Source organism: Globicephala melas, chromosome 2, assembly GCF_963455315.2.
Source record: "Globicephala melas chromosome 2, mGloMel1.2, whole genome shotgun sequence".
In the NCBI taxonomy this organism is placed as follows: domain Eukaryota; kingdom Metazoa; phylum Chordata; class Mammalia; order Artiodactyla; family Delphinidae; genus Globicephala; species Globicephala melas.
This window is the reverse complement of record NC_083315.2, coordinates 150,614,738-150,629,497: the sequence shown is the minus strand read 5'-3', so window position 1 is coordinate 150,629,497 and position 14,760 is coordinate 150,614,738. Positions and strand designations below refer to the sequence as shown.

Sequence of the window (14,760 nt, the reverse complement as noted above, 5' to 3'; positions counted from 1 at the left end):
AAACAGAATCCAACAGCACATTAAAAGGATTATACACCACAATCAAGTGGGGTTTATCCCAGGAATGCAAGGATTCTTCAATATAGGCAAATCAGTCACTGTGATAAACCATATTAACAAATTGAAGGAGGAAAACTATATGATCATTTCAACAGATGCAGAAAAAGCTTTCGACAAAATTCAACACACATTTATGATAAAAACCCTCCAGAAAGTAGGCACAGATGGAACTTACGTCAACATAATAAAGGCCATATATGTCAAACCCACAGCCAATATTGTTATCAGTGGTGAAAAACTGAAACCATTTCCACTAAGATCAGGAACAAGACAAGGTTGCCCACTCTCACCACTATTAATCAACACAGTTCATGAAGTTTAAGCCAGAGCAATCAGAGAAGAAAAAGAAATTAAAGGAATCCAAATCAGAAAAGAAGAAGTAAAACTGTCACTGTTTGCAGATGACATGATACTATACATAGAGAATCCTAAAGATGCTACCAGAAAACTACTAGAGCTAATCAATGAATTTGGTAAAGTAGCAGCATACAAAATTAATGCACAGAAATCTCTTGCATTCCTATACACTAATGATGAAAAATCTAAAAGAGAAATTAAGGAAACACTCCCATTTACCGTTGCAACAAGAAGAATAAAATACCTAGGAATAAACCTAGTAAGGAGACAAAAGATCTGTATGCAGAAAACTATAACACACTGATGAAAGAAATTAAAGATGATACAAACAGATGGAGAGATATACTATGTTCTTGGATTGGAAGAATCAGTATTGTGAAAATGACTCTACTACCCAAAGCAATCTACAGATTCAGTGCAATCCCTATCAAATTACCAATGGCATTTTTTACAGAACTAGAACAAAAAATCTTAAAATTTGTCTAGAGACACAAAAGTCCCTGAATAGTCAAAACACTCTTGACGGAAAAAGGTGGAGATGGAGGAATCAGACTCCCTGACTTCAGACTATACTACAAAGCGACAGTAATCAAGACAATATGGTACTGGCACAAAAACAGAAACATAGATCAATGGAACAAGATAGAAAGCCCAGAGATAAACCCATGCACCTATGGTCAACTAATCTATGACAAAGGAGGCAAGAATATACAATAGAGAAAAGACAGTCTCTTCAATAAGAGGTGCTGGGAAAACTGGACAGCTACATGTAAAACAATGAAATTAGAACACGTCCTAACACCATACACAAAAATAAACTCAAAATGGATTAGAGAGGGCTTCCCTGGTGGCGCAGTGGTTGAGAGTCCGCCTGCCAATGCAGGGGACATGGGTTCGTGCCCCGGTCCGGGAAGATCCCACATGCCGCGGAACGGCTAGGCCCATGAGCCATGGCCGCTGAGCCTGTGCGTCCGGAGCCTGTGCTCTGCAATAGGAGAGGCCACAACAGTGAGAGGCCCACGTACCGAAAAAAAAAAAGGATTAGAGACGAAAATGTAAGACTGGACGCTATAAAACTCTTAGAGGAAAACATAGGCAGAACACTCTTTGATAAAAATCACAGCAAGATCCTTTTTGACCCACCTCCTAGAGAAATGGAAATAAAAACAAAAATAAACAAATGGGACCTAATGAAATTTTAAACCCTTTGCACAGCAAAGGAAACCATAAACAAGACCAAAAGACAACCCTCAGAATGGGAGAAAATATTTGCAAATGAAGCAACTGACAAAGGATTAATCTCCGAAATTTACAAGCAGCTCATGCAGCTCAATATCAAAAAAACAAACAACGCAATCCAAAAATGGACAGAAGACCTAAATAGACATTTCTCCAAAGAAGATATACAGATTGCCAACAAACACATGAAAGAATGCTCAACATTATTAATCATTAGAGAAATGCAAATCAAAACTACAATGAGATATCATCTCACACTGGTCAGAATGGCCATTATCAAAAAATCTACAAACAATAAATGCTGGAAAGGGTGTGGAGAAAAGGGAACCCTCTTGCACTGTTGGTGGGAATGTAAATTGATACAGCGACTATGGAGAAGAGTATGGAGGTTCCTTAAAAAACTAAAAATAGAACTACCATACGACACAGCAATCCCACTACTGGGCATATACCCTGAGAAAACCATAATTCAAAGAGACTCATGTACCACTATGTTCATTGCAGCTCTATTTACAATAGTTAGGACATGGAAGCAACCTAAGTGTCCATCGACAGATGAATGGATAAAGAAGATATGGCACATATATACAATGGAATATTACTCAGCCATAAAAAGAAACAAAATTGAGTTATTTGTAGTGAGGTGGATGGACCTAGAGTCTGTCATACAGAGTGAAGTAAGTCAGAAAGAAAAAAACAAATACCATATGCTAACACATATATATGGAATCTAAGGAAAAAAAAAAAAGGTCATGAAGAACCTAGGGGCAAGATGGGAATAAAGACACAGACCTACTAGAGAATGGACTTGAGGATATGGGGAAGGGGAAGGTGTGACAAAGTGAGAGAGTGGCATGGACATATATACACTACCAAATGTAAAACAGATAGCTAGTGGGAAGCAGCTGCATAGCACAGGGAGATCAGCTCACTGCTTTGTGCCAACCTAGACGGGTGGGAGGGAGGGAGACACAAGAGGGAAGAGATATGGGGATATATGTATATGTATAGCCGATTCACTTTGTTATAAAGCAGAAACTAACACACCATTCTAAAGCAATTATACTCCAATAAAGATGTTAAAAAAAAAGATATCTAAGAAAAAAAACACAAGAAAACTCTTAGAGGAAAACATAGGAAGAACACTCTTTGACATAAATCACAGCAAGATATTTTTTGATCCACTTCCTAGAGTACTGGAAATAAAAACAGAAACAAACAAATGGGACCTAATGAAACTTAAATGGTTTTACACAGCAAAGGAAACCATAAACAAGACGAAAAGACAACCCTCAGAATCGGAGAAAATATTTGCAAACATATCAACGGACAAAGGATTAATCTCTAAAATATATAAACAGGTCATGAAGCTCAATATTAAAAAAACAGGGCTTCCCTGGTGGCGCAGTGGTTGAGAGTCCGCCTGCCGCTGCAGGGGACACGGGTTCGTGCCCTGGTCCGGGAGGATCCCACATGCCGCGGAGCGGCTGGGCCCATGAGCCATGGCCGCTGGGCCTGCACATCCAGAGCGTGTGCTCCACAACGGGAGGAGCCACAACAGTGAGAGGCCCGTGTACCGCAAAACAACAACAACAACAACAACAAAAACAAACAACCCAATCAAAAAATGGGCAGAAGACCTAAACAGACATTTCTCCAAAGAAGACATACAGATGGCCAAGAGGCACATGAAAAGCTGCTCAACATCACTAATTATTAGAGAAATGCAAGTCAAAACTACAATGAGGTATCACCTCATAACAGTTAGAATGGGCATCATCAGAAAATCTACAAACAACAAATGCTGGAGAGGGTGTGGAGAAAAGGGAACCCTCTTGCACTGTTAGTGGGAATGTAAATTGATACAGCCACTATGGAGAACAGTATGGAGTTTCCTTAAAAAACTAAAAGTAGAATTACCATATGACCCAGCAATCCCACTACTGGGCATACACCCAGAGAAAACGATAATTGAAAAAGACACATGCACCCCACTGTTCACTGCAGCACTATTTACAATAGCCAGGAAATCAAAGCAACCTAAATGCCCATCGACAGACGAATGGATAAGGAAGATGTGGCACATATATACAATGGAATATTACTCAGTCATAAAAAAGAATGAAATTCGGTCATTTGTAGAGACATGGATGAATCTAATGAGACTGTCATAGAGTGAAGTAAGTCAGAAAGAGAAAAACAAATATCGTATATTAACGCATACACGTGGAACCTAGAAAATGGTACAGATGAACTGGTTGCAGGACAGAAACTGAGACACAGGGTAGAGAACAAACGTATGGACACCAAGGGGGGAAAGCGGCGGGGGCAGGGGTGGTGGTGTGATGAATTGGGAGATTGGTATTGACATGTATACACTGATGTGTATAAAATGGATGACTAATAAGAACCTGCTGTATAAAAAGATGAATAAAATAAAATTCAAAAGTTCAAAAAAAAAGAAAAAAAGAAAAGAAAGATCGTAAAAAATTTTTTTAAATAAATAAATAAATAAAATAAACTCTTGAATGCAATGGTATGTCAAAATCAAAAAAAAAAAAAAAAGCAAACACTGAACCAGAGGATAAGAAAAATGACAAATTCTTCTACAGTTACCCAGTATTAGTGGTCTCCAAACATTTTTGCTTGGTGCTCCCGATACAAATTTTGGGAAACTGTATCCTTTTTGTCGGTGGCATCTAAGGTTTTTCATCATAAATTTAAAATGTTCCAAAGGATCCAATGAATGGCAAATATAATTTTAAAATAAAACTATAACAGTATCCTTTTAAGTATATTCAAGGGAAGCTAAATAACATCAGGATTCACCAGCCACTGTACATTTTAAAAGTACTATAAAAGAAAAGGCTCTTTTTGTCAGTAAATTTTTCACTTTTTACAATACTATACTTTTAACTGAAAGTAACATATGAACAGGAAAGTACACAAATCACAACTGCAGAGCATGATGAATTCTGGTCACCTGTGTGAACACCACTGAGCATAGAACATTCCCAGCACCCCAGAAGCCTCCCCTACTCTGCCCAGACATCCCCCAATTCATTTTTGTTTTTACTTCTTCCATTCCATTTCCCCCAAAGAACAGCTTAGCCTAACAGAACGTATTTAATGCTTGTAAGTCTTGTACATTATATTATACCTTCTCTACAACGAAAATATGTATACCAATTACATTTAATATTTTTAAGTTTCCTGTGATCATAAGGCCGTACTTGTTATACATATATTGACCTATCATTGTAAGAACATAGTACACAATTCATCAAAACACCGTAAATATTTTAAATTTTTATTAAAATGTACATTATACTAACATCAATTTCTCCGTTTTGATAACTATACTATGGTTATAACTGATTTAACATTAGGAAAACTGGGTAAAGGGCACATAGAAACTCTATATTATTTTTGCAACTGTTCTAAAAGTCTAAAATTATTTTTTTTTAAAAATTACATAAAAAGAGTACACAATAATATTGGAAACATTTCAAGTGTTTGCATTCCTCTTGCATGTGAGTTAGAAGTCTCTGGATTGAAAAAGACTTCTAACTTCTGGTGCTCTGTATTTTCTTAGAAAATACAGAGCACCAGAAGCCACAAAGTATACTGCATTTAGGTAATGGATTATTAATATTCCCAAACATACATGTACAACACATTCAAAGAGAAGTGAAGAAAATATAGGTTAGAATTTATTAATACTGAGTCCAAATTGAGGTGGAATTCCTATACACCTACAGGAATAGTTCAAAAACTATCGAAATAAATAATATACTACTAACAGGAATTAGGAATGCAGTCTCTACTGCGAGCTATTTTAGGACTGTTTAAATACCTATTTAAAATAGTTGCATCTGATTCACTTCAAGCACCCAGTCACACATTTAGAAAACCAAATCCACATCTTCCAGGCAGTAAGGAAGAAAATAAAGTTTAAATTATTTTCTGCCCATGAAGCTCAGACATAAAATTAAACTGGAACTTGTTATAAAGATTCAAAATATACATTTATCTAAGATTAGGAAGAAACTATTTGACATTAGAGACAGCATAGGCTGGGTATTTATACCCATTGACTGAGTATAAGACAGTAGAATTGAATAATCAAGAAAGAGCCTTCGTTTCTAAAAAATGAGGAGACAAGTATATGAAGTGACCAAAAGCAAAACTTGTTAGCATGAGTGAGTACCTGGGGCATAAGTCCTGGAAATAAAATATAACTCAACCACTGAGCAAATAACAAAATTCCTATTAGATATGCATCTCTTCATTAGACAGATGAGATTAGCTGCCCTCTTCTCCAGTAGGTCATGTATCTCTCCATAGTTGAAAATTACTCACTGCTAGAATAAGGCAGCGTTTCAGCATCAATTCTATTCCTATTTTCTCTTTCATAGATGTAAACACTGATAAACCTTGTTCACAAATATAATAGCTAACACTTATATAATGTTAACTATGTGGCAGGCATGTGATGTTCTAAGCACTTATTAAATCCTCACGATAGTCCTACAAAGTGTGTGTCATTAGTACTTCTCTTTACCAATGAGGAAGCTGACGCTCAGAAAGCTCACTTGCCCAAGATCAGTCAGCAGAACTGCGATCTGGGCCCAGGTTAGCTGGCTGCAGAGCCCGTGCTTCTAGCCACTAGGCAATATTGCGTCTCTAGGCTGATGTTAACCAATTAGACTGGCTGAAGTTTAATATAGCAATACCATTCAATTCTTTGAACTCTTTTCTAATTATATGTCAAAAGTCACAAGATGACCTATCTTTAAATCTTATATTTAATGATCTATCAGCTGACTACTTGATTATGTCCTTCTTCAATTCTGTTAAAGCAAAGAAATGGAAATCATTACCATGCAAAAAGATTCGTTATGCTATTACCTGAATTAAACACCAATATTTTTGTTCCTTGCTTTGGAACCCTTGAAATTTTTACACCCCAGGACAATGCACCATATTAAGATTCTAGGTGGGCCGTTCTTTTATAAAGGGAAAAAACAGTAATTATGAAAAAGAAGGTGAGAAGGGAGAACCTATCCACATGAGGGGCTCACAAGCAGCTCAATTTTAGGAAAGAGAATCTATGGGATTTGCAATCCAGAAGTAGTGTATTTTAAAACCATCCATCCTACAGAGTCCTTGCAAAGTCTTCAGGTATGTCCAGGGATGTGAACACCTCAGTCTGATTTGCAGACTGCTGGCCTGTATCACAGACTTCTTTTGTTTTTAAAGGATGTTTATTATCTCTGCTGGCTACATGCCTCAATGTCAGGTACCTTTAAATGGAACAAAGTAGCTACAAGAGCATTACCTGGGAAAGTGATTAACCTTTTGTGCTTCAGAGAGGGTGCGAAGTAAAAAGGGCTTCAGGTGGGATCCTGTCCACATTAGGTTATAGTCAGTGCTGCTTGGGTGAACCTAAGGGCAGATAAAAAGACAAGATAAGAAACACCAGAGGGACTTCCCTGGTGGCACAGTGGTTAAGAATCCACCTGCCAATGCAGGGGACACGGGTTCGAGCCCTGGTCCGGGAAGATCCCACATGCCGCGGTGCAACTAAGCCCATGCGCCACAACTACTGAGACTGCGCTCTAGAGTTCATGAGCCACAACTACTGAGCCCGCGTGCCACAACTACTGAAGCCCGTGCACCTAGAGCCCGTGCTCCACAACAAGAGAAGCCACCGCAATGAGAAGACCGTGCACCGCAACGAAGAGTAGCCACCACTCGCCGCAACTAGACAAAGCCCGCACGCAGCAGTGAAGACCCAACGCAGCCAAAAATAAATAAATAAATTTATTTTTTTATAAAAAGAAAGAAACACCAGAGACAGCCCCTGGAAGAATGATGGAAGTAAAAAGTCATAGAGATTTTTCATCCACAGAGCACTCACAGGGGCGGGTCAGTTAGGATGTGAGCTTAGTAAGACAAAAGTTGAGTGTACAGAACAGAGGGATAAGCAAGTTTAAAGAATGAGAGAGTTGGACAAGTCTCACATGCAAAAAGTAGAATTAATCCTTTTATAGAAGTCCATGATATCTCTAGATATTCTTGCATATCAAAGTGAGAGATGAGGACCCAACCCCAAAACTCCCTTCTCAGACTGTCCTTATATCCTTGCAGATGCTGGGTATAAAGTGATGATCAGATCTAAAACCTTATAGTAGCAAACCAACTTAGAATTCATTCATTCATTCATTAGAATTCATTTGTCCATTCATTCAACAATTATGTACTCTCTGCCTCTGATGTGACAGGTACCATGTTAAGCCCTGGAAATAAAACAGCAACAAAGACAGTATATAAACTGGTATCAGAACTTCCTCAAAATGTCTACTTCATACCTCAACCTAGGATAAGAAGCGAGCAACCAGACTTTTATCAACTGTCTCAAAATATCCACAGTGGAAATCCATCCAGCATTTTTGCCTTTGCCTTTTGATGTCAAATCCCCATTTTCCCAATTTTCTTTGGGAATAACATACTCCTTGGTTTTAAAGGACCTGGCAATCACCTGGCCCTCCCTTCCCCCAAGGAGTGGACCCTTGACCCAAGCTAGGCTAATCATTCTATCTCCAGAATATGCTTCTTTAGCAGAGAAAGGCACAAGGACAATGAATGCAGTCGATTCATTCCACAGCAGTAAAGGTGGTCTTGAAGACTTCTGTTGCCAGATCCCTGGAGCTACTGCATTCTCTCTTCTTCCAAAGGTCTGCTTTTTCAGCTTTTCCTCTGGTTCTGCTAGCCATTCTATGTACATCTTAACTATAAATCCCTTTTGGTTTATGTTGGGCAGAGTCTGTTTCTGTTGCTTGCAATCAAAGAGGTTTAATTGGGTATTAGACAATTCCTTATGGGAAACTCTGCCTCTAGCCCATGCCTAAAAATACAGCAAGGAAAAAAAAATTTTTTTCCCCTCAAAAAAAGCCCCACAAAATCTTGTGGAAATGTTTTCCATGTATTTCAAGGGAAAACTGATAAAGTGACTCAGAAAGTCAGAAAGTCAATGCAAGTTCTGCATCATCACTAAGGAGTGGTCCCGTGTACTTTCTAGAGCTGGCCCTGTTAGCTGACAGTCAGTTAGGTGGCTAGGATTTTCAGCTTTTGAGCAGATAAGGTAAGGTAGTAAAAATGAGCTTACTTCATGAAATCCATGGGCTGTCAGGATGCTGCGAACCAGGCGACTGTCTGTTCGTACGATCTTGTAAGACAAGTGATAACGTTCTAAAGAAAAACATAGAATCAAGTTCAGTAACCAGAAAGTTAACTATAGAGAAAGAAATAAACTGTAAGATGGTGGCTGGACTAATTACACTCAATAACACAATACTGTTATCCTTAGGCTACTATAAGTAGGTTGAGGATTATTTTGGACTAAGGGTCCTAAACCTGAGATTCACTGACTGTCACTGAACATGGATGGGGGTGGGGCGGGGGGGAATGACATCCCTGTTTTCACCAAATTCTAGTTCCAGTTTAACATTACCTTCAATTAGGAATGTAGGCAACAAAGGAGAATAGTATGAGCAATGCCTGTGACCCTGCCACCAACAGATATCAGGTATTCTAACATTCTTTTACAGTTGTTACAGTTATCTCAAAAAATCACTTATTCTCAAAAAAAAAATCACTTATTCTCTGGTGGCCTAGTGGTTAGGACTCCGGGCTTTCACTGCGTGGTGCAGGTTCAATTCTTGGTCGGGAACTGAGATAATGAAAGCCGCACAGCACGGCCAAAAAAAATCACTTACTCCCACAGTACTTAAAAATTATGGCAGTGAACAGACCTACCACTAGATCATGTTATTTAATGCACTAATAAAAGGCATACATATCACAAATTTGGTTTTTAAAAATATTTTGAGAACTATATTTTAATACAATTTATTTTCTTTGTAGTCTTTCGTATTTTTAAAATACACTTAGAAAACATTATTCTGAGAAGAGACCCATAAGTTTCCCCATACTGCCAACGCACCCACTGCACCAAAAAGGCTAAGAACGCCGTTCTAAATAGCCCTCATGTGCAACAATGTTGGTTACCAGCATATCTTAGACCAGAGGTTATAAACTGATGACACGAGGGCCAAAACCAATCTGCAGACATGGTTTGTTCTTCCTCCTTGTGCTTTAAAAATAAAATTGAATTAATTGCTAACCTTTTGAAATTGGAGGAATTCATATAAAAATCTAGATTTCTGGGGGCTTCCCTGGTGGCGCAGTGGTTGGGAGTCCGCCTGCTGATGCAGGGGACATGGGTTCGTGCCCCGGTCCGGGAAGATCCCACGTGCCGCGGAGCGGCTGGGCCCGTGAGCCATGGCCGCTGAGCCTGCACGTCCGGAGCCTGTGCTCCACAACGGGAGAGGCCGCAGCAGTGAGAGGCCCTCGTACCGCAAAAAAAAAAAAAAAAAAAAATCTAGATTTCTGGACTTCTCTTGAAAACCCTGGCAACCCTGGGCTCTCTCTCTGGCAAGGCAAGAGTCAACCAGAGAAGTGCAAGTGCTCCCTGCAGGACAGGCCTGCGCTGTCCAGTTCAGCACCGTCCCCACCTGACCTGCTTCACTCATTCTTATCTCCTGTCAGGCCCCTGAGAGCATTCTGTGCTTGTGACCCCTGTCTAAGAGGAATGTCTGTAATCATGTGAGGTTTCTATATATCCCCAAAGACTAAAGTTTTCTCTGGCGCATTACATTCAATCTCTTTCTATGCATCACTATCAACTGTTAGCTAAGAATTCTACAGAACAATTTTTTTAAAGGACTGCATACTGAACCATTTCTGAGTGAGTATAATACAGAAACTTATGGACAGGCTCTGGAACAAAATTCAGCCTCTACAGTCAAAGATAAGCATTTCTTTTTATAACTCTATGTGAAAATATTCATAAATCCCTGCTGCTACTTGCCCAGCCCTGGCAGGAGCACCATGCCAAGCAGACACAGGAGGATTGGAATGATAAGGCCAGACACTCCATACTTCTCATTCTTGCGGCAAACTTTAAAGCCCAGTTACAAGGTTTTCCCAATGGTCAATCACTATTATGTTGTCTTTGCAATATTTTTATAAGAAAAACAGTGCAGAGTTTAATGTAAGCAGCAGCACAGTGCACTGCTCAAGAGTTTGTGTTCTAAGGTTTCCTAAAGCTTACCTCTATAAAAACCATCAATAGAAAGAGAAATCAGCTGAACTCTGTTTCATTCTAGCAATAAGCAATATTCAACCATGGATAAATGAACCAATTAGTTTTGTAAACGCTCAATTCATATTATGAAGAAATGGATTTTTTTTTACTTTTATGTTTATTATTTATAAAAATTTTAATTTATTCTTATTCTTTTGCTCAACTGTATATTCATTAAGACTGTAAGATAGCTCAATCCAGGACACATTCAATCTTTGGAGATATATGAACATAATAAATCTAATAAGATATAAAAAAAGGAGTTTGTGTTCTGATTCCAAGTTGGGGAAGGAAAGTACAAGATAGGTGTGGAATAGCTTGCTATGCCAAAAAAGAGGACAGTCACAAGGATCTTTTTTTTTTTTTTTTTTCCACTGCTGCGGCCTCTCCCTTTGCGGAGCACATGCAGACACGCAGGCTCAGCCAGACACGCAGGCTCAGCGGCCATGGCTCACGGGCCCAGCCGCTTCGCGGCACGCGGTATCTTCCCGGACTAGGGCACGAACCCGCGTCCCCTGCATCGGCAGGCGGACTCTCAACCACTGCGCCACCAGGGAAGACCTTTTTTTTTTTTTTTTTTTTTGGCACAAAGATCTTGAAGGGGCTCCCCAAGGCCAAATTTGAGGCAATCTGAATGTAAAAATGAATACTGACAGAAAAAGATTTTAACTCACTTATAAGAAAGAAAACAACCCATGAATCCACACTGCTAAGAAAGTGAGAAGGTATACTACTGGTTTTCTAGGTCAGAAGTACGATACAAGTGTCATCAAGGCACTGGCAGGACTGCGTTCCTTTCTATAGGCTCTGGGTAGGGTCCACTTCCTTTCCTTTTCCATCTTCTAGAGGCTGCCCCTATTCTTCTTCTATCTTCAAAGCCAGCAATGACAGGTCTAGTCCTTCTCACACTGCAACAGTCTGACTCTTCTTCTGTCTCCTTCTACTTTAAAGGACTCCTGTAATTACATTGGGCCCACTTGAAGAATCTCCTTATCTTAAGGGTTAGCTGATTAGCAACCTTAATTCCATCTATGACCTCAATTCCGCTTTGCTAAGTCAAGTAACATTTTCACAGGTTCTGGGGATTAGGAGGTAGACATCTTTGGGAGACTATTACTTTCGCATAGAAGGGAAAGCTCTTCTTTACAGAAAAGCCAGCTAATAAATGCAGAAGGAAAAACTGAAATAGAAAATCACCATTTTACAAAAACTGCAATAGTAAGTGATTCAGACAAGAATCAATGAATTCCAACAGTCAGAGACTACCGGAGAACAGGATATTCACACATCTCAAAATATCACCCCAGAGAATGCTTTTAACAAGGGAGAAGGGTACCTGTACAATGAATCAATCTGGTAAACACTATCTTAACCAAATGACCAAATTTGTCATCACCAGTAATGCAATATAATGACATCACATGCTTTCTAATGTGATACACTGAGGACATGACTTCATTAAATGATATTCCTACAAATGTTTTTCAACTTTTTTATTCTTTTTAACCTTTTTCAACCTTTTTAATCTAAACATGTGGAATCAATCTGACAAGCCCAAACTTAAGGACATCTGCAAAGCAACTAGTCTGGAATCTTTAAAAATGCCAATGTTATGAAAGACCAAAAAAAAAAAAAATCCAGTAAATGGCTGTAGATATAAAGGAGACTAAAGAAATATGACAACTAAATGCAATCTCTGATTGGATTCTGGATTAGAAAGAAAAGAAAAAGATAAAGGACAAAATTGGAAAAATTGAGGAAATCTGGGCAGGGACTGTATATTAGATAAGAGTGTTTTAGCAATGACAGATTTCCTGAGTGTCATCAGTGTACTGTGGTTATAGAGAGGATGCCCTTGTTCTTAGGATAAACATGTTGAATAAAGTATTTAGGTCTGAAGTATGTGAACTAATTTTCAAATGGTTCAGAGAGAGAAAGAAGGTAAAGCAAACACGGCAAAATGTTAATAACGGGTGAAAGCAAGGAAATAGTATACATGAATTCATTGTACTATACTTATAACTTGCCAGGCGGCTTTTTTATTTCTTTAAATAAAATGTTCAGAAAACTAGAAGAAAACCAGGTCTTTTTCATTGTGATAACTGATCACTGACAGCTCCATTTTTGCACATAAAAAGCCAAAGCCTCATCAACTGCTGGGGACCAGGACTGTGCCCGATTCTCTGACTGTTCTGCAGTGCTTGCCCCAGGCCACGGAGATGATTGGTCAGGTGTGTGGAAAAATAGAGAATGATTATGTGGGGACTGGGGGAGAAGGGGAATAATAAAAGAAAGAGTATGTCTCTGGAGTTGAGCTGCCGGGGTTCAAACCCTGGCTCTACTACTTCCTGCCTGCTGTCTTAAATAAGTTATTTAATTTCACTATGCCCAATTTCCTCACCTATAAAATGGGGTTGATAACAAAGGTACTTATCTCACAGGGTAGTTAAAAGCACTAAATCAGTTCATACATGTAGAGCTTTTAGAATAGGAAAGCTTGCTGATACGGGAATTCCCTGGCTGTCCGGTGGCTAGGACTCGGCGCTTTCACTGCTGCGGCCTGTATTCAATCCCTGGTTGGGAAACTAAGATCCTGCAAGCTGCACGGTGCAGACCCCCGAAAAAAGAAAGCTTGCTGATACATAGAAAAATAATTTCATACAGTAAAACAGTAAACACATAGTAAAATAGCTACTAATACACATATAAATACATAGTATAATACACAGTAAATTATACATTTTATATAGCAAGTTAAAAAATAAAAATGCTATTAATACTCTTTCTCCTACTTCTAATATAGAAGTAAAATGCAGTCATCACTGTGCTCAATGGCAGACCTGATTCTCATGGTATGTAAGCAGTGACCACCTACTTCTTTTTTTTTTTAAATAAATTTATTGATTTATTTATTTTTGGCTGTGATGGGTCTTCCTTGCTGCGTGCAGGCTTTCTCTAGTTGAGGCGAGTAGGGGCTACTCTTCGTTGCGGTGCGTGGGCTTCTCATTGCGGTGGCTTCTCTTGTTGAGGAGCACGGGCTCTAGGCGCATGGGCTTCAGTAGCTGTGGCATGCAGGCTCAGTAGCTGTGGCTTGCAGGCTCAGTAATTGTTGGTTGGGGGCTCTAGAGTGCAGGCTCAGTAGCTGTGGCGCACGGGCTTAGTTGCTCCGCGGCACGTGGGATCTTCCCGGAACAGGGCTCGAACCCGCGTCCCCTGCATTGGCAGCGGATTCTTAACCACTGCGCCACCAGGGAAGTCCCTGGCCACTTACTTCTAATCCAAACCAACTAACTGTAACCCAGCTCAGATACATTGAACATGTTCTAAAAGGGGAGTGTAAGAGAGGCAGGGTGGAATGATGGAAAGCAACTGTGACTGCTTTAGGGATTTTAACCCGCATTCATGCTCTGTGTTCAATGGCCCTACAACCAATAAGGCTGATTACCAGCGCATATTAGACCAGAGATTATAAAATGGTAACCCAGGAGCCAAATCCAGCCTATAGACAGTTTGTCCATCCCTTGTGGTGTTTTCAGTATAAAGTTGAATTATTTGCTAACCTTTTAAAATTGGAAGAAGTCACATAAAAATCTAGATTTCTAGGCTTCTCCTGAAATAGCTGGTAAGCCTGGGCTCCCTCTCCCTAGCGAGAGTCAAATGGAGAACTGCAACTACAAACTGAACCTGTTCGACTGTTCATGACAGAACCGCCTTCGCCATGTTTTCTTCCATAAAAAAACAAGAGGCAGGGCACGGTCCTGCTAGCAAACTGCAAAACACCCAACATCTAAGCCTCCGAACACACACGCATCTCATCAATTCCACTATGAGACTGCAGAATTTCCTCTTCAACAACTCACATGCATCGCAGGGGACAATCTGAAGAACTAGGA

At 39.5% G+C, this 14,760-nt stretch overlaps 1 protein-coding gene across 16 annotated transcripts in view; it reads right to left on the bottom strand.

The window, feature by feature from the left end:
* The window catches only part of TTLL5 (tubulin tyrosine ligase like 5), a 306,774-nt gene that overhangs the window by 277,668 nt on the left and 14,346 nt on the right, over window positions 1-14,760 (bottom strand). For 15 of the 16 annotated variants that reach the window (XM_060295064.1, XM_060295066.2, XM_060295069.2 and 12 more), the window contains exons 4-5: window positions 8,828-8,910; window positions 6,998-7,104 (exon numbers count right to left, since the gene is read on the bottom strand). In XM_060295064.1, coding sequence (XP_060151047.1) covers window positions 6,998-7,104; window positions 8,828-8,910 — 190 coding nt within the window. The remainder of the gene's footprint in view (window positions 1-6,997; window positions 7,105-8,827; window positions 8,911-14,760) is intronic. The other variant, XM_060295078.1, reaches the window with a different exon arrangement.